Raw genomic sequence first — 26,825 nt, 5'->3', positions numbered from 1 at the left:
ACAAGAGCACTTATTTTTACTCCGTTAAAGCAACGTGTGAGTTATACCCACAATGGCATGGTGTGTTCCACTTCTTAGCTTCCAAACAGTAGACTGACCTCCTAACACTAAAGAATAGGCCACAAAGGTCAGGACTATCCAGGATGAAAACACTATAGCAGAAGCTAAGCATCCCCTGGAGCCTATTATGTGTATGCCGTGCGAGTTTGTGCAGTGTCCAGTGCTGTTCTGAGCGCTCTGAGTCCACTCAGGTCATGGGTGTGGAAACCAAGGCTGTGGGGATGGGGCCCTTGCCTGAAGTCACAGAGTGTGTGGCAGAGCCAGGCTTTGGCCTCAGCGGCCTGGTGAGGACAGATCACTCGTGCAGATCCCCCACACACCATGCTTCCTGCTTCTCTCATGCCCCTTAGGTCTCCCCACTGCCTCGCCCCACAGTACCAACTGCATGAGGGCAGCACAGCCAGAAAAAACTGATGCTTCTGGGCCAAGCTCGTTGTGCTCTGCACGAGATGCATACTGCTGCAAACAACATGAGGTGGCACAGCACTAGTTTCAAAATGCTACAACTCACAGAGTAGTTTATGAAAAGTCCATACGAGGATAAGGGAAGTAGCCCTCACCTCCTCCATGTAAACACAGTAGTTACTCTGCACTTCGCACATACATTTTATCTTCCTTAGCGCTCTCACCATTGGAATCAGACTGTGCACCCCACCATGTACCCAGCAGTTCCTACTTGTTTCTTGTTTCTATGGCTAAGCACCTGCAAGGACCCACATGCTCCAAAGACAGGTCATGCTCCCACTGCAGGCGGCTCTGGAGGCACTGGCTCCCATCTCTAAAGCCCCCACTTGCTTGAGGCCCTGGGCAATCACCTAAGCTTCCTTAGCCTCAGTTTCCGCATCTGTGAAATGGGGACAGTAGCAGTATCCGCTTCACAGGAATGATAAAGGTGAAACCAGGTAATATGAGAGAAGTGAGCAAAGCACAGCAACTGTCAGAGCCAACTGTGTCCAGGAACAAGGGCCTGTGGTTGGCAGTATTTCCTCTGGATGGGCTCTCAGGAATAGGAACACAAGCCAGAGACCCCACACTGGAATCCCAGAGCATCTCCTCTCTTCACGAAGGCGCAGCTGCCCCTGAGGCCAGGCCTCCACCAGGTGCTTTGTATGGGTGGTGTGGGTGCTAGCCACAGCTGCTTTTGTGGGGTGAAGGGTGCCCTCCCCTTGCTCTTTCCTTGGGGGCCCTACATGGGCCAAGGGCAGAACTAAGTCAGAGCCATGCTCAAAAGGCCACCTGGCACCATCCCCAGGGTTGGTACCCAGCAGTGGGATGGAGGACAGCTCCAGATGAGAGCCAACCTCTGTGCAGCAGCCACGCCCTTGTTCTGTGAAGCCAAGAGAACTATGCCATACTCACCTGTGCACCAGCTGGAGGTTTTCCTGCCTCAGCCGGCTGTGCAGTTCCCCATTGGCAGCGGTGTCCTTCTCTAGCTCTGACACCCGCTTCTCCAGGAAAACAACCTTGGGAGGAAGATAGTGGCTTGAGAATCAAGGAGTCCACACCCCCAAGCCAACTGTTTAGAGGCAGCGGTCACTCGGTAGAGCTAGGTCTATCTTGCTCATGGATATTGTCCTCATAAACAAGGTAGCGCAGTCCCACGGGCGTAAGTAAGGACAGGGAGCACTCCATGGCCTCAAAATCACAAGAGCAGATGTCAACACAGGCCTAGAGAGGCCTGAGATGACCTGATAACACCTTTGTGATGGATGTGTGATGGCGCATGGGGCAGCCAGGCTATGGGCCCCCCACAGGCAGAGGCACCAGCTCTCTGCTAGACCCAGACCATGGAAGCAGCATGTGCTGGGAGACTCAAGGAACAGAAAGGCCCAGAGTCTGGTCCCCCCTCCTCAGGAAGCTCACTAACTAGATGGGAGACAGATAACCACACATGTGGTAGGAGGAGGGAAGGCCAGCTGTGAGAGCCAGAGAGGGCTCTACAGAGCAGATGTTGGAGGTGCTGGAGAGAGAAAGTCCCAGAGGAAGTGAGAGGGGACAGGAAGAGGTGATGAAGGATAGGATGTGAGGGGGGACAAGCGGGGGTGAGGGGTATATTCTTTCTGAAGCTGGTCCTTGAGAAGCTCAGGGCCTTTATCACAGATGACTGTGCAACCCCACATAGCCCATTTGCCTCTCTCAGGGAACAGCTCACTCCACACGTTGTTTGGCTCTGTAATCACTGCAAACCAAGTGCCTTCCTCCCTGAAACCTCAACTCTCCCCAGACCCTGATGAGTGTCAGTGCACCCTGAGCTGACCATATACAAATGCAGGTTGACAGCCGCTGGCACTCACTGCTCTGTTCCCATCCTCTCAGTTCCCTTCCACGTACGTGAAATGATGGAGAACAGGAGGGCTGTTGGAGGATCGGATTAGCCCTTATGGTGCCATCACCAACCACTTTCTGCTGTGCTTGCCAAGATAAGTCCTGGCATCCTAAATGCACCTCACCTAACATATCCCCAAACAGCCCACACCCAGAGGCCACAGCACCCAGCACATGTCCAGAGACTGGTTGTTTGTGTTGTCTACACATGGTCCTCTGGTCTCACTGTCCAGGGCCTACCTTGTCTGCAATGTCCTCGTCCATACCCTCCACAGGGTCTGGGGGAGGGTCCTGCAGGGCCTCCATTGTCAGGGCCCCTGACTGGTGCAGGTGCCTGTGGAGAAGAAACAACAGCCCAGTCCATAGAAGGTCCTTTAGCAGAAAAGAGAGAGAAAAGAAAGTGGAGAGCCAAATGACAAGTTCTTCAAGCATGAGCATTTCTAGGTCAGCCTGAAGAGCAAAACCCAGCAGCCTCCACTGAAGAGAGTTTTGAGCAGGACACTGTTATCGAGGGACTGGGGCAAGCTGGCTGCACTCTGGGTCTGGATCTGCAGAGACCTCCCGCTGCTCTTTGGAGCCTGACAGGCCTGGCTTCCTTCCCCACCAGCTGATGGGGTGAGGGTACTTTGTACTCAGGCAATAAACATGATGCCGTTCCTTGCTGTGATAAGAAATAATTTCATCTTCTGCTGCAGGTCTGTGAAATTCTAATTCAGGATCACGCCTCTACATACAATGTCACCTACATGCATCTTAATATTTGATTTTCAAATGTACTCCTTGTGGCAGCAACAGTGAGAAACCAGAGGTCTCTCAGGGTCCCTCCTTGGAAGGAACACTGGTGTAACTGCCCTCTGCCATAGCAGGTCCAAGAACCTGGCACTAGTGAACACAGCTCTTCAGCCCTATGGGCCACGCCGGGTGCCGCACAACCTAGGGCTCAGATGGGCGCTGGCCCTGGCCGTCTTGCAAAACCCCGCTGGGAGCTCCACACCCTTGGAGCTCCTTCCTTTGATCCTTAGTCACTGGCGCCTTAGCAGGTGATCAGCAAACACATGTTCAAAATCACCCTACAGACAATCTTATTAGTTGTGGTGACACTATACCAACTGTAATTTACCTGTAAAACTCTCAGAACATTTGGACAGAGTCTGTATGTACTGGCCCAGGGTCTGAGTTGACACTTTGATGCTCAGAGCTGTATGACCTTGAGAAAGCCATTCACCCTCTCTGACCCTTATTCTCCTATAAAATGGGGACCTGCAGGCTATTACAGGGTTTAAATGAGGTTTTATATATATGATAGCTCTGCTAAGGACATAGCACAGGGTAAGAATTCAATAAAATGCCACTGAAAATCACATTGAAATTTCTATATTATCTTTATCACAGGTATCGAGTTCTATTTCCATTTTAGTCCTGACTGAGCTTGTACACTTCTTAAATTTTTTTTCCCAAGAATGTTCTAAGGGAAACAAAAAAAAGGGGCATCTTCATCCATGGGGACCATGAGTCCCCTACATGTACCATGGGTGAGACATATGAGCACCTTTTTATCAATTTCACTGGATTCCCTGAAGGGTGCTGAACCCAAAGGGCAGAATGTCAGACGGGGCCATCATGTTTTCATCCAATTGCTGTTCTCAAACACCCATGAACCTGACTCCAAACATGAGCTCCTGATGGCAATCCCAGGACAGGAAGCTGCCCACCCCAGATGCAGAGACCGTGTTTAGGAGCGACTATGGCGTGGGGCCTGTCATCCGATCTGACCTCCTACTAGGGGCTCAGAGCACTTTTGAACCGCTGAACCTGGGGACAGGAGGTCACACCCAGTCTCCAAGCTGGCCAGTTCCCTCTGAAATGTGTGACCCCAGCATGTGACCACCTCAGGGGAAGGCCAAGGTTCCTAGGCATACTAGATGAGGAGCTTGTTTGTTTAAACTCATCCCAACTCAGGAGACCCGCCAGGAGAGGGGGCTGTAGGAAGTGCCTGATCATCCCAAAGGGAGGCAGGTAAAGTCTGGCAGGTAGACCACCAGGTGCCGGGACTGCACACTCAGTGTCATCTAACCAAGATCTGCTTTCTGCCCTTTGGTGACCTTGCTGGCGCCCCTCCCCCATCCCGAAGCCAGCTCTGTGCCAGTGCCTCAGGGTCCTCACATGTACACCAATCCCAGAGCCATCTCTATGCAGGTTAGGCACACAGCCAGGACACAGAGGCCAGAGCTGGTGGCTCCAAAATTCATAATCCAGCCATAAGCCCACATGCAAAGGACTAAATCACTGAGAAGAGTGAAATTACAAGTTATTTTGAGTTTCCTTAGAATTCTAGTGGCATTGTTAAGGGCAAAATAGCAGCAGATTAAAATTCCACCTACATGGTATATATGTACAGGTTGCAGAATATATCTCTGTTTGAAAACTCTAAACCCGCAGATTGGACTTTTCTATATCAAAGGGTATTTGTGAAGGAAAAATCAAGCTCTCACAGGGTGTTTCAAAGGAGGGAGCAAACAAAGCCCAACAACTGAGGCAGTCTGGGCCCCGACCAGCCCCAGGATCTCTACATGTCCCAAACATGGGAAACTGAGAGGAGATGACTCAGCTAGATTTTTACCTTCCTTAGTTTCACCAGCTGTGTAGACTGTTTAGGGTAAAGGATGCAAGTGAGATAGAAAGTAATGCTAAAACTAGTAAAGTGTGGGTTGGAATTAATATTACATCCCTAAGAACTTGGATGATATTCTAAAAGGGGTGATAAAGAAAACAAGAGGAGAAGGTGGATTGATGACTACTGCCTCTGCTTCCTCCAGATCCAAGCCCTTAAGATGATAGAAAAAGAAAAACAAAGGTTTATATCCTCCAGGACAAGGAGAGCAGAAAAGGAGATGGCACCAGGAAAGAGATGCCCAGGGCACTGGGCACTGGAGAACAGAGGGAAGTGGGCCACAGCCAGCTAGTGTGACGATGGAAGCTGGCCGGTTCCCTCCGGTGAACCCAGGAAGGACCGGCACCCGAGCATGGGGCAGCAGAGATGAGTACAGAGGGTTGGAGGGGTGGTGTCTACCACACCCTTGAAAAGAAGGCTCTGCTAGACTCAGGACACATAGGCTACAAAAGGAATGCACCCACAGGCTGCAGACTAAATAGTGGGCCCAGCACAATTCTCCAAATGCCAGCAGCCAGGCAGGACTCCACTCTGGGGAAACTGTAAACCTGGTTGGAGAAAAAACCTGCTGACACAGGGGTCTTTCCACACCACATGCTGGCCAGAGGCCACTGGCCAGCTGTGAACTACCACTCCAATACGCGCAGAGAGCACATCCCCTGTTATTTGAAGGACGGAGCCCAGATGAGAACTCAGGGAAGAGAGGTAGAGGAAGAGTTGGCGGTAGATGCATCATAGGAGACAGAGCCAGTGCATGGAGAGGGACAGGAGTGGCAAAAACAAGGGCATGCAGGGCTACAAGCAGCAGTCCCAGAAGGAGCAGGAAGTGGAACAGAGGACACTGTCAAAGAAACAGCTCGAGAAAGGTCCCGAGAACTAAGAGACAGAAGCTTCCAGACTGGAACAGTATGTCTTTCGTTTAGCCCAGAGTAATTAATGAGAAGGACTCACAAGACTCATAAAATTTCTGAACTACAAGGATAAAGAAATTATTTTAAAAGCTTCCAGAGGGAAAAATCCTCATGAAGAAAAATCAGAAAGCATTAGATCTCAGTAGTAGCCCTAGTACTAAAAGATAATGAGCAATGCCTTCAAAAACTCTAAAGAGAAATTATTTACAATCCAGAATTCTATACCAAGCCAAACTAAAAGAATAAATTATCTAGCGAGGTCTCAGAAATTTATCTTCTGGGCACTTGTTTTCTCAAGGAGATACAGAAATATGTGCTAGACAAAAAAATGGAGATTGAAAAAAATAGGGAAGACACAGGATCAGGGAGTGAAATGGTCCAACACCTGAAACAAATATCCAGATTGCAAAGAGCCTCTAGGAGGGAACATCTACATAGGCACAGGGCTGCCTCGTGGCCCTGTAAGAGGGCTGGGCAGAGGAAACAGGAGTGGCACAGAAGATGAAGCAAATAAAAACATGAAGAAAATCAGTGACCCCAGGAGAAGCAATGACTTATCTAAAGGAAATATAGAAACATGTTACATGGCTTCTGCTGAAGAACACTGGCATCTTATAAACCCTGTGAAAGTTTTCTTTAGAGCTAACATAGCAGGGGAGAGGATAAATGTATGTGCTGTCATCTTTCACTACAGGAAGCTAATAGGTAGCATACAAAACTGAAAAATGAAGAAATGGTCACAAAAGCATTATTCTTTAGAAAACCCAGAGTTAGGCTCATCTCCTTCCCCTTCTCACCTTGAGGAACCAGCGAGAAGGGTGCAGCCTTTGAAAGAGGCATACCCAGACCCAGGCTCCATCACATTCTGGCTCTGTGGGATTGGGCCCCTCACAGACTCCCTCTACCAGTGGGTTAACCTACAGCAAACATCAGCCCCCTTCCAGACCTTGTGGTGAAGACTCAATAAAACAGGAGGAATGCCAAAAGCTTTCAATATAAACTTGGTGACAATCAAGTTTCAACCCACAGCTTTGGAAATGCTTTTCACAACCCAACCCCTCAAATTATTTTCAATTGCAAACCATGAGAAGTAACTTTCATAAGTTTTTAAAAATACCTTGGAAAACAGTATTTTCTAAACATATTTTTCCAAAGAGCTATATTAGTGATACATTTCAGAACATCTCAATAAGTAACCAATGGTCTCTTACCTTGCCACCTTCTTGCTGGAGAGCCGCTTCTTTGGACTATGCAAAATTAAAATAAACAGGAAAATCATGTCAGAGAACAGACAGGGAGGAAAGGGAGGAAACAGGAAATTCAGGCTGAAGAGATATGGGGATGGGGGTGCGTCCACAGGCATGCAGCACCCCGCTTGTGAGGCCAGCTCCATGCATAGAAAGGCCCAGTCAGCAAAACATTCAGGGACATAGGAGCAACCTCAGGGGCTTATCAAGACTTCAACAAATCGCAGTATTCCGTGCCCAAAGAAATCTCCCATGGAGCCACAGTCAGACCTCAGTTCAGAGGCCAATCCCAGTGCCTGGACCTCCTAGCTGGCTGAACTGGGTCCAAGCCATAGGCTGATGCCACATCCCAAATGCTTTTAAAGCCAGTTGGCCATCAGAGGCCCTTATATGAAACGTGACATGGGCCTATTTATAACAGCAAAGTGTTGTCATTGGTTTTAACTTAGGCACTGATCCTTCGCACTCCAAAATCCCACCTGGGTAACTTCCCTGGTGCCAGGACTCTGCAGTACCCAGTGCCCAGCAGCTTCGCCTGGTTTTTATAGCAAAATGCCTTTGGTGAGACCCCTCCCAATGAATAGCTTTCCTGGCAGCCATAGAGAAGATTTCCAGCAAATTCTAGAAGGTAGATTTCCAACAAGTTCCTCCAGTACATCACCACAGTTTGCCATGGCCACATCTTCGGCAGCAGGGTCGGATCTCAGTCCTTGGTGGGCTGAGATGCTATTACTGTATTCTTCCGAGTTCCCTCTACTCTTACTAGCCAATCTCTGTTGTAATTCTTTTTATTAAACGTTCCATGTTTAAATTACTGTGTGGCTCCCCTGACTGGGCCCTGACCGATACTATATATTTTAACACAAATCCAATTTCATCCAAATGTTACTGAGACTCCCTGAAACTAATAGGCTTGAACAGACTCACTGTTCAATTTTCCTAACTGACCACTCAGGAACTAGAATGGCACTCCAGTGACAGAGTTTATAATATGAAATATACCTCTGGGTAAAGCAGATTTCTATAAAATTTCTATAGAACCTGGAAAATATGATAGTTGGCATCTTCTGAGGATCACTGGGTGGAAATTACATCTGACATCAAAGCTTCCAGATATGGTTTGGTCTAAATCACCTTTTACCTTCCGCAAAATACATTTATTTTGAGGCAATTCCATGGAAATCAACAGGCGAGATTCAGATCTCCTAAAATGAGTGTCTAGGGAGACATTTCCTGACAGTTGCGTCCTGATTATAATAATGATTTAATGGGATATTAACCAACGTTGATAGAGTCTGTCTTAGGGAACAAGTGGCTGAAACTGGAGGTGAGATCACACTGGACTTGCCAGCCATACTTAGCCCCATTCGTCTATTCTCTGCTCCACAAAGCCTGGCAGAGGTGACCATGACAGTCCTGGAGCAGATTCTCCACATGGAAAAAGGTCACTTCTACATCAAAAATCTTCAGAGAACGAGAGATGACATACCCATATCGGAACCCACATAGCAGGAAGGCAAGTCTCCACATGGAAAGGACAAATGACCCCTCACCAGAGCACCCAGGTAAATATACACAAGGTGAAATCAGTTTTCCATAAAACAGAGGCCAGGGGGTCTTTGGAATCACCAGGCACCACATTTTCTCAAGTCTCCCTGGAAGGCCTCCATTGAAGAGCACTTCCTGTTTCTTATCATTGCTGCTGGGACCCCACTGGGCTTCTCTCTGAAGTTGCTGACAGGCCACAAATGCTGAAGTCCCGTCCCATCCTTTCCACCTGACCGTGCATTTGCTGGACTCCAGCCTGTGTTCTGAGTGTTGTGCGGAACATTAAAAAAGGCGTCAAAGATGTGCTGGAATTGGAACTAGAGGTAGAAGAGCAGGTACAACAGGCCTGGAGCCATTAGGAACCACCAAGAAGACTGAGCTGGCCTTGGCTGAGGCTCTAAAGGGGCAGATTCCTCAAGATACATAAGTGGGTTCACATTCCTGCCATCTTTTAGGTAACCTACCGACCACTAGTCCAAGATCCCTTCTTCTAGGAACCCACCCTGGATTGTCAACTGGGAGCCCATAGTACCAATCAGCATGTACCAGCCCTTTCTGTGCTCTAAGTGGCCCGCCCTGGGGCTTGCCCATATAACAAGCTAAATCAACAATATGCTTCATGGGCATGTCTATAGGTACAACCTACCCCAAAACTGTTTTACATATATAACTGGAGTTTATAAAGTTGTGAGGAGCCAGCAAAAGGAAGTGTCCATTCCTGGAACGCTGACCTGAGCTGGGGTGGGGTATCGGAGACAGAGAGGGAAGCAAATGGTCTGATACAAACTGGTCCCAGGAGATGAAGAGATCTGACTGAGGAGGAGTAAGGAGTAGCAGCACATGCTGGGGTCCTGGTTGCCTGTTTTAAAAACAAGGTAGCAAAGCTGGATTCTCCTGGTAACTACAGTCTAGGGCAACCTTACAAAAGCGAGTTCAGGGGAGGGGCTCACCTAGAGAATGCACACTTGATTTAAACCAACATTTCTGAAAGTTGACTACAAATCTTTTTAAAGACAAAAATCTTACTTTAAATTTCCCAATGCTATTCCATGTGACTCTCAAAGAAATCTTTTAATAAAATGAAGAAAGTATCTCTTTCTAAGCACAGACTTTCTTTCACAGGCTGGATTTCCGCAAGGCTAGATTTCTGCATGCAGGATACATAGTGTCTAAAGATTGTTTCCTCCATAGAAACAGAAGAAGCTGATTAGACTGCCACATGCACAAGGGAGCAAGGAGGGCGAAGGGCACTAAACACAGGCCAGCACATGCAGGGAGGGCAGGGCAGGGCCAGGGAAAAGTTCCGAGTATGCACGCTCACCTTTGGACCACAATTCAGGCCCAGCCTCCAGAGGAAGCCTCCCCTCCCAGAGTTGGCTGGACCAGCCTGGGAGAGATAGGGGCAAGAGTCCCCCTTACCCTTGAACACAGAACAAGGCCAGGCACTAGGTCAGTTACCTATTCTTTTCAAGATCATTCAGGCGAGCAGAAAGATCCTCTAGGCGGTTGATTTGTTTGTGGCACTGGCTACAGTAAAACTCAAAAGCCTCATCAGTGAGGATGCTGTGCAGCTTTGTGGCAAGCGGGTCAGAGCTAGAGAGACGAGAAGCATCAGTTCAGGAGACAGCAAGGACCCGTCGGGTTACCTGCGACTCCACACAAGGCTCAAGTTGGCTGGGCAAAAGCATGTTGTCAGGTAACTGGCTGTAAAAGATTCTGGCTCTTTCAGACTGCTGTGTCGAACCCACCTTCCTCAATGTCATCTCTAGGACCTATGACACGTATCAGTTCGAGCCACAAGGGACTCAGCCACATACCCACTCCTTCCTGGTCAGGTACTCAGAGGAAATGGGGTAGCCCATCAGCTTCACTGTAAAAGGAAAACCCTGAACAAGTAAGTGCCTGGAGACACTGCTTCCTCCTTTGTCAAAAACTCATCAATGGGAGAGCAAAGCAAGTCTCCAGGTGGAGTTTAACTCACTGTACTATAACTACTCTAATAACTGCTCTAAAAACCACTAGAATCGCCAGGAATTTTGTCATTTTTAATACCTTTGTTAAAAAGTCAGAATTCTATTGGCTCTTCTGTGATCTAATTTCAATGGGCAGCAACATCCCTGGGTCATAAGGACCCGTGGGCTTTTAACAGCCAATTTGGAAGTTCAATTTAAAGAAAGATTAAAGCGAAATATCAATTATACCATAGAAATCACACTTGAGAGACAGAAAACAGTGAAACACTGGACAAGAGACAGAGACAAACTAAACGAGTAGGAAGAGATTACCAAAGCAGGACAGAAACACACACTTAGCAATGCCAAGTCCTTTGGCCTTGATTTGAACACCACCACAAGCATTCTTATCAGAAGAGGAGAGCTGCTGAAAGCAAGCTCACCGCTTCACTAACTTGCACTCCCAGGGCCACCTTTGGAGGGTTTCTCACCCTAAATAGTGGGAAGCTTAGGGAACAGCACATGAAGAAAGCAAAGGGGGAGCCAGTCAGGCAGACCCTCCTGGTATTGCCATCCACCCAGGTCCTCTAGGCCTGGGTAACAGTCTGGGCAAAGGAAGAATCTTGCAATTGCCAGTTTAAAGATACTTGGCCTCTGCTGTCAACAAAGATGGAGAGTTTCAAGAACTGAGTGCAAACGTGAGAGGAGACTGAAGGGTCTCTCCTAGAGGCAGGCACGTTCTCCGATGGGCCGGCCATGAGCGAAAGGCTGCCAAGCCCATGGGACACAGCACACTCAGGCCCCTCATTCGGATACGAGTGCTGGCTTTCTCCCAGGGCCTCCTGTGTAGCCCTATGAGGAAAGAGAGCCAGGGAGTAACCAGCTCTGTAAGCCAGGATCTTGCCCTTCAGATATCACGGTGCTGTTTATTAAAAGCCAGAACTTTTCAGACAGTTTTGGGATGTCAGATTACTATAACGAAATTAATTCAAAGAATCGTTTGTGATAGTAAAGGCTCCCTCAGAGGCTGGTCAAAGGGCACAGATTTTTAGCTACAAGATGAATGAGGTCTGAGGATCTAATGTAAAATATGACTACAGTTGATGACACCGTGTTATATAATTGAAATTTGCTAAGAGAGCAGAACTTAAATGTTTCCACATGTATACATACATATAGCTTCCCTCAAAGCCAGCTACAAACCATAATGAGATCCAACACAGGCTCTGGGCCACATGGCTCAGTTGAGGCCTCCTCATAAATGTAGAGTGACGTGGGAATATAACTGGACAAGAGAAACTTCAGGCAACTTTCACCTAGGTATAAATCTTAAAATTTTGACTATGGTATACTAATTATATTACAGCAAATAGAACAAGTTTTTGTGAACCAAAGGGGAAACTTCCCTACAACTAAACATGGGGAGACTAAGGAGGAGGACACGTGCACCAGTGCAGGGCTGAATTACCTGGAGATGAGAAAAGTGGGGTCTCTGCAGCCATTCTCCCCATTGCAGAGGGTCTCTGGGGACAGTTCCGCTTCACTGCCCTCACCATAGTCCTCAAAATGCTCCTCGCCACCTATGACTGTGACGACAGACTGGCTGTGCAAGTGGGATCTGCAAAAGCAAAACAGAAATGACACTTTCTGACACATGGCCATGGGCAGCCCCAGAACCAAGGATGCAAATGGCGCTTTCCAGTAGAAGTGTGCTGCAACTACGTGTGTGATTTCAAATGTTCCAGTAGCCACCTCATGGGATCAATGTGATACCTGGACAGTGGAAGAAGGAGGAATCTTTTCAAAATGAGACTGATTCAACTGAATATCAATATAGAGAAAATTATCCTTACCTCGCACCACACGCAAAAGATCACTTATAGAGAGATAACGGATCTGAATATGAAAGCAAAACAATGGGCTTTAAAGAAAAGCAGAAGTAAACATCATAGCTATGGAGTAAGTTGACTTCTTAAACAACACAGAAGTGCTAACCACAAAAGAAAAACAGCTAAACCAGACTATAGTAGAATTAAAAACATCTGTTCCTCAAAGATAACACTAGGAAACTAAAAGACAACCTACAGAGTAGAAAACAGATACTTGCGATCCACATATGGGACAAAGGACTCATACTTAAAATATATAAAGAACTGCTACAAATCAGTAAGAAAAAGACAGACACCAGGACCAATAGGCCAGGAAAGGCCAGATCCTACTCACATATGTGCCACTTTGCACTACAACAGCAGAGCTGAGCAGCAGCCACCAAGACCATACAGCCTATAAGTCAAAATTTTTTTTATTATCTGGCCTTTTACAGAAAAAGTTTATAGACTCCTGCAATAAACAAATGGGCAAAAGACATGAACAGGCACTTCACAAAACAGGAACCCTAAATGGGCAAGAAAAGGTGCAAAAGGTGCTCATTCTTTTGAGCCACTTGGGAAAAACTAGTAAGAACTATCCCGAACCAATGTTCCACTCCATACCCTCCAGAAAACGAATATGAAAAAGCAGATAATGCCAGGTGCTGCTGAGGATGGGGAGCAACCAGAGCCCACAGCAACTGGCGGGCACGTAACTACTGTAAGCCCTATTCGTAACTGTCTAAATTGCAGCAAGCGCAATAACTTCTAAAGCCAACGTGTGTGCTCCAGATGCCCCATTAAAAGATATGTAATGTTTACAGCAGCTTTATTCATAAAACCAAAACTGTCAACTACCCAAGTGCTCATCGACAGTAAGTTAAAAAGCTACAGCATATTCATACACAGGAATGCTCTAATAATAATGAAAATAAATGATTTACAACTGTGCACAAAACAATGGCTTTCTCAGTAGTAGAGGACAAAACCACAAGCTGTTCATTCGGGGCCACATGGGCGCCACTAGCACCTCTCTCACCCTGCCCTCTTCCCTCACTGGTCCTCAAATGCATGGGGGCAGCTGGGGCCACCACAGGGGGATGGGACCAGGTCCAGTTATAAGGTTCTAAGATCCTCCCAGAAGACATTTACTGAATATTGTGTCGCGCCTACTTTATAAGAACTGTAACCAAGTTAAAGACAAAGTTAAAGTTTTCTTCTGCACTTTCTAACTCTACAGCCAAAGAAGCTGTGCAGTGCTTATAATCATAGTCATCTGCTCAGCAGGAAGGGCATCTCCTGACAGGTAGGTCAGCTGTAACCAGGAGACTGCTCAGAGCAGCTGGATATAGGCCATCCTGCAGGCCCTGTGATCATGCTAAACCCTCTGACATGAACCCCTCTATGAACCCAATCTGCCCATCAGACATGTCCGCATGGTGCCTTATGCACAATAGCCGGGCCGTGCTGGGGCAGAGTACAGACCTGCCTGGAAGCAGCAGCAAAGCACCGTGGCCAGGGTCCTCCATGGCATCCAGGCACTCAGAGGGCACAGCTGAGCCACCCGCACTGTCTGCATCCCCTTCAGGCTGCAGCTCGGGGTGCACCAGGGTGCTTGTGTCCTCGTCGGTGAAGGTCTCGCACTCACTGTAGGTGCTCTCAGAGCCCATGTACGCGCTGTCTGTCACCTCATTGGCCTAGGAGAGAATACCAAGAGTCAGTCCTGGCACCTTGGAAATGATGATGCCCATGTGTGGCAAGCAATACAAAAAACCGCGATGCCCGGCACAGCGCACTGCTGCTGCGGGAATCGAAATGACCACGCGGAAGAAGAGTTCTCACGTGGGAGAAGTCCCTACTATATTTTTAAAGCAGAAACATTAGCTTGCAAAATGATTTAATATTTTTAAAAAATGAAAAATGGTATATGTCCAAGTGCAGAAAAAGCTATTGGAGTTCTTTTTAAAGTTAGTTATATAAATATACCTAAAACAGGTAAGAGCACCCCAACACATGATAAATTCCAGTAGAATCAACCACTCATTTTGTAGCCTCAAACATTAGAATTACTTATTTCCAAAGAATTAGCATTCGATAGTGTAAAAATATGCCTTTTTAAATTAAAAAGTCACATGAATATCTGTTATATACGTTCAGGCTATTGCTTTGAAATTCAATTACATGGTCTAACCTCAAAATACTAATTAACCAATTATTTAATCAATCAATCATGTTCACTGGTTAAATGTCTACTTTCCCACTAAACATATCTTTATTTTTACATGTATGGACTTAGTTAGCATCTAGCACTGGGATGGCACACAGCACGCAAGACATATTTGTGGATTGTACAAATGAACTTAAAACTAAAGAACCATTAAATAAGCCATCTTCAATTTATCGCCTCAACTTTAATTAAAAAGCAATTTCATTGGTTAAAAAAAAGTAGCCACCATGTCATGCTTGTAGGATTCTGAGGTTAACAATTTACAAACAGGTGAGATTTCATAAAGTGGCTGGAGATAGGTGTACTTTGTACGCAGGTTCGGGTATCACAGGAGGTGGACAATATGCTCAGATGTGCTGTGGTTAACAAAAAGTCACCAGTCCTTGGCTACCTTGGGGACAACTAGAGGACCTTGCACAGCTGCGTCCCCAAGGCTCCTTGCCCCATCGAAGCGATATGAAGGATCCTGGCCGAGCTGTCGGGAGCCTGGTGTGGCTGATGAGAGGCCGAAGTCCATCCTTGGTCTGCTGTCTACAAAACCCTATGACCCCAGAATAGGGTCTCAACCACCCTGAGCTCTGCTACCTAATTTATAAAATGGGAGTTGTAAATGCTGATCTCATATAGGATCAAGAAAGACTACAAAGGCTGGTGCAGAAACAGAAACTAAAAGACTATAGGGTTCGTGTGTCATTGGTGGGCGGAATCCCTGCCAGTTGCTTATAAGGCCAGAATAAAATGGCGAATGACATGAGATGTACCTATTCAGGTGTTCAATGATGTTACTTATATTTCCATGGGAAAACCTAATTTGCCTTGCAACCTAAACTCACTTCGAAATTTGAAACCGAGAAATCACTTGAATAGGCACCCGCTCTCATTCTAGTTATCATCCCTGAGAAGGTCTTTCTCTTTCTGCCAGGCGCAGGCTGGCTCTGTGCAGGTAACACAGGCTGAGACGAGCTGTCTGAACCGAGCAAGTGCCAGTATGTCAGGAGCTGGCCTGAGGAGGAAGCACCACGGCCAACTCCTGACGTCCTCTGAGGGGTGGCTGTTGATCAGCTGCCCAGATGGCACTGCTCACATGGGATACTACTTGAGAACCACCCAAGGGCACCAAGAAGACCCCCAGACTTCTAACAACAATGACAAAGACCAGTTAGCTTTTCAGTATTCAGCTGAAAACTCCTATAAGAGCACTGTTCCTTATCTGCAGGACATTCCCAAGGACACCTCCCCCGCCTCAACCTCAGTCCTTGGCTCCAGGAAATAGGCAGGGCCCACATAATCCTTACCACACAGGGCCCCCCAGATACTGACTGGGGACCATCTGAAATGATTTTCTGTGGAAAATAGAACTCGAGTCTTGAGGTCAGCTTTTAAAAAGTCAACCAACAAGTGCTTCTGACAGATATACGATGCTCTTCTCTCAGCTGCATGGACCTCATGCCGCTGATGGCAGCTCAGTTTTTATATGGACAAATCAACTGGGCACCCAGCTAGCATTTCTCCCCAGGGAAGGGAAGAAGATCCAGGCAATTGGGCCTGTTTATTTCACCTGCAAGGAGCTGACACAATTGTGTAGCTGAGGCCAGGGCTGTAGCTAAAACCCCCTTGGCCAGGGCAGTTCAGGATGAAAGTAGTTTTCCATCGACAGAGGAACAATGAGGCGGACACTATACAAACCTAACTGCCTCAAGTCAGGCACTCACACATTCCATCCTGGGCATCTCCCCACAATTTAAACAGATAGAAGAAGAGAAAAGAATGCTCCCCCACCCTACCTTCAGTTCTCTTTTCTAAAGCAAACCCACTATCCTGTACTGATGGAAAGTCATACGCAGATTAAACACTGTTCCCTACTTCACAAAAAGCTTTATGTTTGCATTTATAACTCAATTTGCCTCAAATTATAAATAAATGAGTTTTGAAGATCCTGTCCTCACAGCACAGCTACAAACACTCAGACACCCTGGTGGAGGTGCTGGGCAGTAAACAGCCTCTTACCTGGAGCATCCTATGCAGCCTGAGGGCACAGACAGTGGCCCAAAAAAGACAGGAGACTGATCAGCTCTGTAAGTCCCCAGGATGAAGCCCAGGGAGGGCCAAGTGGCTGGGAGGACAGGGACAACTCATTTCCCAGGTGCTGCCCCAATCCCCGCCCCCCATGCAGTCTCTGAGGGTCAGCTTCTATTGGTCAAGGTTGCCCTGAGTAAATGTCAGCCAGCAGAGAGTTTTCCAAGGCAGTTGAGTAAACATCTGCTTTCTAAGAGGCAGAAAGTCATCTTAGACCATGGTGCATGCTAATCTATAGTCTACTTGGACAAAACATAAGAGTGATTCATAGACATGGCCATCCATTCATATTTGCCACCAGACGGGACCTACTTTTACCCAGAAGCCCACAAGTCAATGCTGTCAACTTCAAAAATGTTTACAAATTATACATTAAGATGAACTCATGTGGAAATCTATGTTACATGTTGTTAGCTTCGCCAGTTAACAAATGATCTGTCAACAGACACACAAGTAAGGCCATGTACAGAGCGATTAATGAGAAGAAATTCAGGTGTGGCCAACCCTACCCAGGGTCCCCACTGTTCAGGTCAAGGTCCCTCAGAGAGAAAGTGACTGCCGGGCATGGTGTGAGCCAGCGTCCCACCATAACACAGCCTCTTCTTACCCTCAGATGCTAGCCCAGGTGGCCTTGTGGGCTGGGCCTGGCTCCACACACCGGCTCCAGGCAAGGCGTGCTCTTGGAGACAGCCTCCCCATCGACTCAGAAGCTCTAGGGCCTTCTGTCCAGACTGGTCACTAGCTTCTCAAATGACAAGCCGTGCTGGGATTTCTGCAAAACCTGTGTGTTCACCTGAAGGTACATAACTGCCTGGGAAAAAGTTTAACATGCTCCCAGACACGCTCTGTTAAACCTCCTGCTGTGCCGGCCAGGGTAGGGAGCAAAGTCCAGGAAGTGTCCTTGCTAGGTTCTTAACAAATAGTTAGTCAGATCTCAAAACAGACTGGCTTTTGTTCTTGACACTCTAACATTTCTGATAACAGTTTGCACAAAAGACACATTTCCCTGTCATTTTACTAAGGCAGCTATTTTTCTCTAGATGCTGGTAGTGGGAGAAGGAGGGAGGCACAGCAGGGACAATCCTTATCAGTTCTGTTTGCTTCTGTTCAGGACTTTCTCATCCCCTTCTAGAAATCCTGATGTGCGAGATCGCCCCCTGTAGGCCTTTAGCACGCCATCCTCTAGCTCATAAAGATTTTCAGATAGAGCTTTCTTCTCATTCCCTGTACCTCAATGACAAACCTTAAGTCACCTCCTCCCCTTCTTCTCAGAGATGCTACATTAGTAACTTTCTCCTAGGAGTTCTGTTACAAGTGACAAGCCAAAGAGATGCTCGGGGAAATGCTGGGAGCTACAAGACCCACTGAATGGCCCAGCAGGAAAAGGACCAGGAGCAGCAGCCCATCAGTAGTTCCCTGCACAGGATTCCTGCACCAACAATGTTGTGTGCCCAGCCAGAAAAATCAATAAGAGGCTTATTTGTCTCTGAAGATTGCCAGCAGAGGCAATCTTCAGAGACAAATGTGGTATTCGGCTATAATGCATATATTCTCCACTCATATTTTTATTGGACCTCTTAAGATTACACAATGTACAAGCATTTTTTTTTAAAGGAATCTTTCTATAAGTTTCACAGTATTTAGTTCTACTCCCCTAAAAATTATATCTAAAAACCTTAAAAAGCATAAAAAGACATGGAAGAATCTTAAATGCATGTTACTAAGCGAAAGAAGCCAGTCAGCAGAGGCTATACACTGTATGATTCAACAGTGTAACATTCTGCAAAACGCAAAACGATGGGACAGTAAAAGATCACTGGTCGCTGGGTGTTAGTAGCGGGAGGGATGAATCAGGAGAGTACAGAGGATTTTTAGGGAAATGACACTACTCTGTATTATACAATGGTGGATACATGACATTGTACATTTGTCAAAACCCACAGACTGTACAACACCAAGAGTGAACCCTAATGTAAACTACAGACTTTAGTTAATAATAATGCATCAATACTGGTTCATCGATTTTAACAAATGTACCACACTAAGGCAAGATGTTCATGATGAAGGAAATTGCAAGTGTGTGGGGTTATGATGGGACCTCTCTTTACTATCATCTGTTCTATTTTCTGTAAACCTAAAACTGCTAAAATATAAAATATTTTTTTAAGTAACAAAAAAACAAAAAAAAATGTTTTCTTTATTCTGGAAAAAAAAAAGGATCTAAAAACCTAAGAAGCATTCCTTTTGCATATTCTTTGAACTGTCCTGGCATGCACATCTCCAGGGATGAGGCACCACAGAGGTGGGAGGGCCAAAGTCATGAGGGCTGTGGGGGATAGGGATCTACCCATTCAGAGGACAAAAGGTGGCCAGGGTCAAACAGCACCCCTGCCTGCTCCACCCAGGCTTCAGGAGGCAGCCCCACTGCAGTGGCTCACCTGTTTGGGCCAAATGGGAACTTTAAGGACAAAATGTGTTGATGCCTTTTACTATCCTGAATAATAAAATACTGAATTAGTTTCCTGGGGTTGCCATATCAAATTACCATAATTAAGCAGCTTAGTAACAACAGGAATGTATCTTCTCACAGTTATGAAGGCCAGAAGTCCCAAATCAAGGTGTCAGCAGGGTTGAATTCTTCTTCCCTGCTTCTTCCAGCTTCAGCTGGCTCCTGCTGGTCCTGGGCTTGTGGCCACATCACTCCAGCCTCTGCTTCTGTCTTCATAGTGCCTCCTTCCGTGTGTGTCATCTCCCTTTCTCGTCTAAGGACACTCTACCCAGCATGATCTCATCTTGAGAGTCTTTAACTTAATTACATTGGCAAAGATCCTTTCTCTAAGTTCACAGGTTCTGGGTGGACGAATCTTTTGGGAGACCACACTTTGACCCACTATACCCACCTACACATAAAATTTTAAAAATCGATATAATGCTCGAGCAGAAATATGAGAGAGAAATAAAAGACACCAATGAGAAAGTGTGCGTAGTGGGCTATGTGGTAAAGGTACAGTGCTGACGACCTAGGTGACAGGATCCTGTACTACTGCCAAAAAAGGCAATCTGTCTCTCCCTCCCAGAAGCTCCAAACAAGAAAGGAAGGCTCATCCCCTGAGCTAACCGCATGCCAGGAAAATGCAATGTGTGCTGCACCACACCTTGCTGTAAAATGGAGCTGGGACCAACTCAGGCCACATAAGCAGCCTCTTCACAGTCATGGGGGCTGTTCATCTGAAAGCCGACACGTCAAGAGTTTTGCACACCCGAGGCCCTCCGCCTGGCCACACTGTATCTTGAAGCCAGTACAAGTCCCAGCCAGGCATTGGCCTCCACATGCCAGGACCGAGTCTGGCACACCCAGAATGAACACAGGAGATGCAATACATGGTGGTCCCTGTCTCATGCCCAGCTGGTACTTTGGGACAAAGCTGTGAAGAGTGAACACTCCCAGGTGGCCTGCAGGTCTGTGCTGGCAGAAGTCATAGTCAGGAAGTGAGCCTGTGTTATCTGAGGGGTGACCAATACCTGGGGCAGTTTCTCAGAGCAGGGACTTGAGACACAGAAGAAAAGCAGTAGAGTCCTGTAGTTGGTTAGCATTCAAAGGTACTTTCAGAAACTATTCTGTGCAACCCCCTCATTTCACAAAGGAGCCAAGGCTCAGAAGACTGACACACAGGGCCTTAGGCCCACCAGGGCACAGTCCGACCCTGCTTCCCAAGCCACTCACTGGGCTACAGAGGGTTGAGGGACTGGCGGTGGCCACCACAGCCTTCCCTAATAGCTCTTCACAGACTCAGGATTATCTAGTACATTAAAAAAAAAAAAAAAAAAAATCCCAGATCCAGCCACCTGGGGTCTCCCAGTATCTGCCCCCACCAAATGATGGGACACAGTGACAGTGGTCTGTCTTCTGAGGCTATGCTCACAGACCTTTCCTAAGCCTTGGCAGAGGACAAAACACCCAGTTACAGGCAACACCATGCAACCATAGCAACCCTGGCTTCTTATGGGGGCAGGGGATGGGAGACGGCAAGGTATTAATCAAATGTCCCTAGATCCAAAAAATAGTTTTGAAATTTGATAAAAAAAAATCCCATGACATAGTCCCTGTTCTGGCCTTACTTAGCAGCATAGCAGAAGGTGACAGCATCACCAGAGACCCCTAACTGCTCAGCGAGTTGCTCTACTAGCAACAAGCCCCAAGGAACATCTCCTGCCAAGGGCCTCGGGTGTTCAATGCTTGGCATAGACTGCCTGCTGTGGCTGTGAGCCCCCGGAGCCCAGTGCCCACAGACCACAGTGCCCTTCACAGTGTGCGCAGAGCTGCAGAGTGAGTCCTGCCCTGCCCTTTAGGCCATTTCCTGTATAAACAGTCCAGGGGCCACTGAGTGAAGTGGGACTTAGACTGCACAGAGGAGGAGGTATAACATCAAATTCCCTCTCAGCTCTCCCATGAAAACCACTTGCCTCAAAGGTAACGAAGTCCTCGAACTCATCAGGGCAGGCCTGTGGCTCCTCGTCCTGGGCAGATGCAACACCGCACAGCTGGCTGTCGGAGTCTGCGGGAAAAATGATCCAGACTCAGCAGGTAACCCAGACCATCCAGAGAGGTCAAAGGGGAAACTTCATGAGTGGTCAATGGGGCCTGGACTGGCTGTAAGAAACCCAGGAGGGAGAAAGCGGCATGGTTAGGATTGGAAGGTGGGCTCCCAACTGAAACAACACTTCGTGCCAGGGTTCTGAGGGTCAGTGTGGAGGCCGAATGGTAACTATTTCTTAAAAGGGCTGGACAGCACTGTAAAAGAAAAAAAGCACGATACCAGCTCTGTGATACTGTTCACGGGCTTTAAAAAGTATTAGGTGCCAGACTTAATTTTTTTTTTAAATTGTATGTGTTTGGGGAGGTGTAGGTATGATGAAATTGCACCAAAATAACCACTTTGTTCTTGGTGCTGGACTCACAGGCAGTTTTTATTTTCTTCTTTTTTGCTTAACTTATCTTTTACAATAAAGGTTTTATTTTATAATAAGAAAAAGTTTAAAGAAAAAGCAATCTTTTTATGATGGACAGATTCTGATTTTGACATCAGTAATAGGGACATGACCTCTCAAACATGACCAGTTTCCACAAAGAAAAGGCAAAGGCTTCCACAGTCTCCCAGCCATGTTCTGGTATGTGCAAGTGATGAAAGATGCTTATGTTTTCTGATGTCACCTCACTACTCTGATACTGTCATATCATAAGAAATATTTATTTGGTCTTCATCTGCTGGAATTTCCTGTGTGATAGGGTGAGAGGAATATCTGTTGTTATACAACTCTTTCAACTTTACCTGGGTTAAACCAATGAGGTGACTCTTAGGGGATGAGAGCTGTTTGCCAGGGGAACTGACCTTGTAATTAGATGGTTGGAAATTTCAGCTCTGCTCTCACCTCCTTAGAGGGAGAAGGGCTGAAGACTGAGCTAATCATCAATGACCAATGACTTAATCAATCATGCCTGTGTACTGGACCCTCCATAAAAACCCTGAATGAGGGGGTTTAAAGAGCTTCTGGGTTAGTGAACACATCAACATATCAGGAGGGTAATGCATCCCAAACTCCACAGGGACAAAAACCCCTTCATTGTGGACCCTTCCAGACCCACCTTATATACCTCTTCATCTGGCTGTTCATTGCAACCTTTGTAATAAACTAGTGATAGAACTGGAGTGTTTCCCTGAGTTCTATGAGCCATTATAGCAAATTATTGAACCTGAGGAGGCGATCGTGTAAGATAGAAGTGTGGGTAACCTAGGTACCTGAAGTGGAGTCATGCTAACTCTGAGCGTTAAGTGTCAGAAGGAATTAAATGACAGGACACCCAGGTGGTATCTGCAGAGAACTGGAGAACTGCTTTGTGAGGAAAATCCATATACAGGGTGTCGAAGTGTGAGCAGAAAACATATCACACTTGTACTTTTTAAAAATTTATCAGTTACTTAAATCAGTTACTTATTCAATATATTTCACATAACGTCAGTCACTTATTTACAAAGTAGTCTTTTGAGGGCCAAATGGAAGAGCAAGCCTCCCTGGACCTTCCTGGGAAAAGTGCTTTGAAACAATCATGGCTGGCTTCCTTAACCATTCTTTTTGGCACGTAGACCACTTGGGGAAATGCTGCTCTCCATCGCAATGTCTCCCAGCCAGGTTCTAAAGGGTCAGTGGTTTGAAGTCACTACTATAGCCAGTGTACCTGGAGAAAGGAGGATGGATGTTAAAGGACTCTCAGACACAGAGCAATAGCGGGACACACGGCTCCTCCATCCAGTTTCTAAAGAGCTCTCTCAGTTTAAACGGAATAATAATGCTTTCCCTCAACAACTGTGAAAATTCAAGCATTAATGCATTTAGTAATTACGAAACATCTCTGCCAATTCAATACCGCTTTGCAATAGCGATTAAGGCCCTTATACAAAAATCCCTTATGTGGCTTTTGCTTTCAGAATCATAGGTATCTTTGTTACTATTGTTTTGTATTGTTTTCCCTGGGAGGGTGGCTAAATATCTCAGTGGCAGGAGTGAAGGAACCTCAGAGCACGGCAGGCTGGACCTGACACAGAATGGCACTAGCCTTTGGATCCGGCACTTGCTACCCACCAAGCCAGCCAATAGCCCTGGAGTCTCCTGCACTGGAGGTTTGAGTCTTTGGTGCAGGTGAACTGCAGCAGAACTATATGTGCTCTTCTTGTTGAGGGAGAGGGCTGCTATGGACAGAAGTTTTCGGTTTCTGAGACAGGTAGTAGAGGAGGACCATTATCCCAGTGCAGTTTGAGATCACATGCATATTTTGTATAAGGCTGGAATGTCTCTGGCCTATTTTCCCCGTCTTGAATGTTAGCCGTCTTGCTTGCACTTCTGAAAACTGAAACACAGAATTTCAAACTCTCAAAATTTAACCAATCATTTCATATACTAGTGGTAAGGATATGATCTAGGAGTCTTGCCCCATATGGTGAAGAGATGTAAACATAGCAGGCATTTTTACATTCTTGATGGGAACTAAATATGATTCATCCATCGGTTTTTTCTATAAGAACATGTGCATTTATCTTATTCTTCCAGAACCTGTAGGGAGGGAATGAGCCAGACCAATGGCCTATTTGTAACGATTCCCTCTCTATCTCATTCTAATTCTGAAATAAGGCCTGTGGTTATGACAGTAACAATCTCCTTGTGCTTTCCCTACAAACTAGGTCAATATATCGTATCACTTGCTAAGCCTCTCCTGGATACAAAATAAAAGTCTGACAGGTGAGATAGGTAGTGAGCAGCTTACGATGGCACACTAGAGCGAAGACCCAAAGTGAACTTGAGCTGAAATGCAGTTCGGGTAATCGTGCTTTCCATTCTTCCAAATGCTATAAAATAATTATTTCAAAATCATCTTTGACTTATTTTTACTCTAATCTTATTTTCACTCTCCTTTCCTAATAAATTTAAACGACAAAGTTGTTACAAAAATAATTTACAAATTACACACACACACAAGTAAAGCCAAGCCTGCAGCTCTGAGCGGACTCAACAGTACATTCAATGCATAGGGTTGGGTGTCCCCCCCAGCACTGCCTCCCCCAAGCCCACAACAGCTGCATTCACCTGGAAGCCCAGCCTCTCACACCCACTCCAAAAGAAGACTGATCTGCTGGCACTGAGCCAAGGGGCCGCCCCACCTACCCAGTCCCTCCAGGAGCCTGGGGCTGGAGTCAGACCATGATGTCAAGTCTTCCCACAGTGCCCACAGCCCGGCCTCGCCCCCACTTTCTGATCCTGATTGCCCGAACCAGCCACCCTTGCAGCTCCTGAAAGTCTGGACCCTGCTGCCCCTTCCTAGACTTCCTCAGGGAGGCCTCAAATGACCACCCCTGGCTTCACCCTCCTCCTGAGCTCCTGTCACCTCTCGTAACTGTCCTGCCACATTGTTTGTGGGCTGTCCTCCACTAGAAAGCAGCTCCTGAGGGCAGGGACTCCATACTTCCTGGAGCCTGGAACAGTCCGGCTTAACAATGTCCATACTCAGGGTCCTTACAAATCTCAGCTGTGTCCTCCTTTGGCTGCAGCCCTTCCATCCAGCCTGATTCCTCCTCTCAGCCCACCTATCCAAGGACCCCATCCGTTGGCAGGGCCACCCCCCTCACCAACTTTGTCCATGGCCCCTACCCTCTGCCCCCTCAACCATACACCCCAGCAGCAGACTGTCCCTGAGGGTTCAGGTCCCACCATCCCTTCAAGAGCAGGGGTCTGCTCTACACAGGCTAAACTCAGGGTAGGGGGGCAACACCTGCAATGCACCCCACAATGTAGCATCATAATGAGACCAAGTCTCACCCTCTGGGGATACTTCTATTCCAGAATGTTCTTGCCATTGAAAAAATACAGTACCATTTTCAGGAGCATCTATGCTAACTCCAGGACTGGCTGGGAGGTCTTATTTTTAATTAAATCAAAGTAGAAATATTACCAAAAAGAATGTAAAGACAAAGAGATTCAAATGACCCCAGCGAGGCTCAGTGGTATATCTGGGCCAGCTGGAGGAAGGACTTTCCCAAGATGAGCTGACCTGGAGACTCAGAACATCAGAGGGCTGGCCCCCGATATAGAAGGAAGTGGAGCTACAGTGCTGGACAAACAGCACATAGAGGGCCGGGTGCCTGGGGTGTGGGGAGGAAACAGGTGTAGCAAGCCAGGTGAGCCAGGAGAGGTCCAAATGAGGGAGAAGGCTAGAGCGAGCTCTGGATGGAGACCAAAAAGCCCTGGCCAGCTCCTCTCAGGCAGAGAAAGAGAGCCCAAAATCTCTCCCAGGGCCTTGCCTTGGGCTCCTTTCTGCCAAGCCCTGGGAATGACAGAGGGCACCCCAGCTGCAATGGGAATAGCTCAGGCAAAGGCAAGGAAGAGAGAGGAAGGGTGAGCAGAGGCCCTATCTCAGTGCATCAAGGTGGATGATTAACCATTAAGGAAAGATCAGGACTCCAGAAAACAGGCCGTTCTCAGATGATCCTTTCTCTCACTGGACTGATAAATATCTAGCACTTCTTAAGTCACTAAACTTCAAGACACATGAAACCCACGAGACAGCTACAAGGGTCAGCAGCCAACAAACCCCTCCTGCTTGACAGATAGAGAATCGGCCTCTGTAAAGGCAGCTCATCTCTCTCAACAGGCAGGTCAATGACCAGAGAGTTTTATTATAGTGGACTGGGTCACGCCTTCCTGGGTCATCAGTTTTCTGGAAGCATGCGCTGACTCGCAGGTCATGGCCTCCCCAGAACTCTGACAGGAGAGCTTGTTCCATTTCGCACTAATCGTGGCCCAACAGAACAGCTACCAGTCTGGACTTTGGCTCAGAGAGGGCCTCACAGCCACACAGACACTCCCAGCATTATTTCTCACTGGCCACTGCCCTGGGCTCCTTCCTGCCTAATCCCACGGGCCCAACTGCCATTGCTGCTCCAGCCTTGACACTTGAGAGGCATCTGGGCTTCTCAACCACCTAAACTCAAACTCGAGGAAGCCAGTTTCATCCCCCAGCTGGAAAGTGCAGAGATCACCAGGGGCATGTCCAAGGCTTAGAGCTCCAATTGGCCCCTTTAATTTTCATCCCAGGGAACACGTTGATTCTGTGTGCCCTGTCAGTAAGGTCATGTAGATTGGCCCCCACCCACCTCACTGACAGCAGCAGCACCTCCCCTGCTGTTCCCTCCCTCACTGCATGCTCTGTAAGCCCAAGGACCCTGGCTGCTGGTTCACCATGGGGGTCCCCTGGCTGTGCTGTTGGTTGTGTGTGTGGACTGACTAGGTGAAAGAACAAACAGTAACATACAGGGCTCCATACACAGAATGCTACCCAAAGCCATCTGGGACTTGGTGCTTTAGGAAACCCAGCCCCTATGTGACACTGTTG

The 26,825-nt window shown here is 47.1% G+C and overlaps 1 protein-coding gene across 3 annotated transcripts in view; it reads right to left on the bottom strand.

Moving 5' to 3' along the window:
* The window catches only part of RAB11FIP3 (RAB11 family interacting protein 3), a 74,868-nt gene that overhangs the window by 8,081 nt on the left and 39,962 nt on the right, over positions 1 to 26,825 (bottom strand). The window contains exons 3-9 of one of the 3 annotated variants that reach the window (XM_039884708.1): positions 21,350 to 21,441; positions 14,068 to 14,279; positions 12,183 to 12,332; positions 10,221 to 10,355; positions 7,179 to 7,214; positions 2,626 to 2,719; positions 1,420 to 1,523 (exon numbers count right to left, since the gene is read on the bottom strand). In XM_039884708.1, the coding sequence (XP_039740642.1) occupies positions 1,420 to 1,523; positions 2,626 to 2,719; positions 7,179 to 7,214; positions 10,221 to 10,355; positions 12,183 to 12,332; positions 14,068 to 14,279; positions 21,350 to 21,441 (823 nt within the window). The remainder of the gene's footprint in view (positions 1 to 1,419; positions 1,524 to 2,625; positions 2,720 to 7,178; positions 7,215 to 10,220; positions 10,356 to 12,182; positions 12,333 to 14,067; positions 14,280 to 21,349; positions 21,442 to 26,825) is intronic. The other 2 variants (XM_039884709.1, XM_039884710.1) reach the window with 2 other exon arrangements.

Source organism: Pteropus medius, unplaced genomic scaffold (genome assembly GCF_902729225.1).
Source record: "Pteropus medius unplaced genomic scaffold, Ma_sr-lr_union100, whole genome shotgun sequence".
NCBI classification, from domain to species: Eukaryota; Metazoa; Chordata; class Mammalia; order Chiroptera; family Pteropodidae; genus Pteropus; species Pteropus medius.
This window is presented reverse-complemented; position numbering and strand designations above follow the sequence as displayed.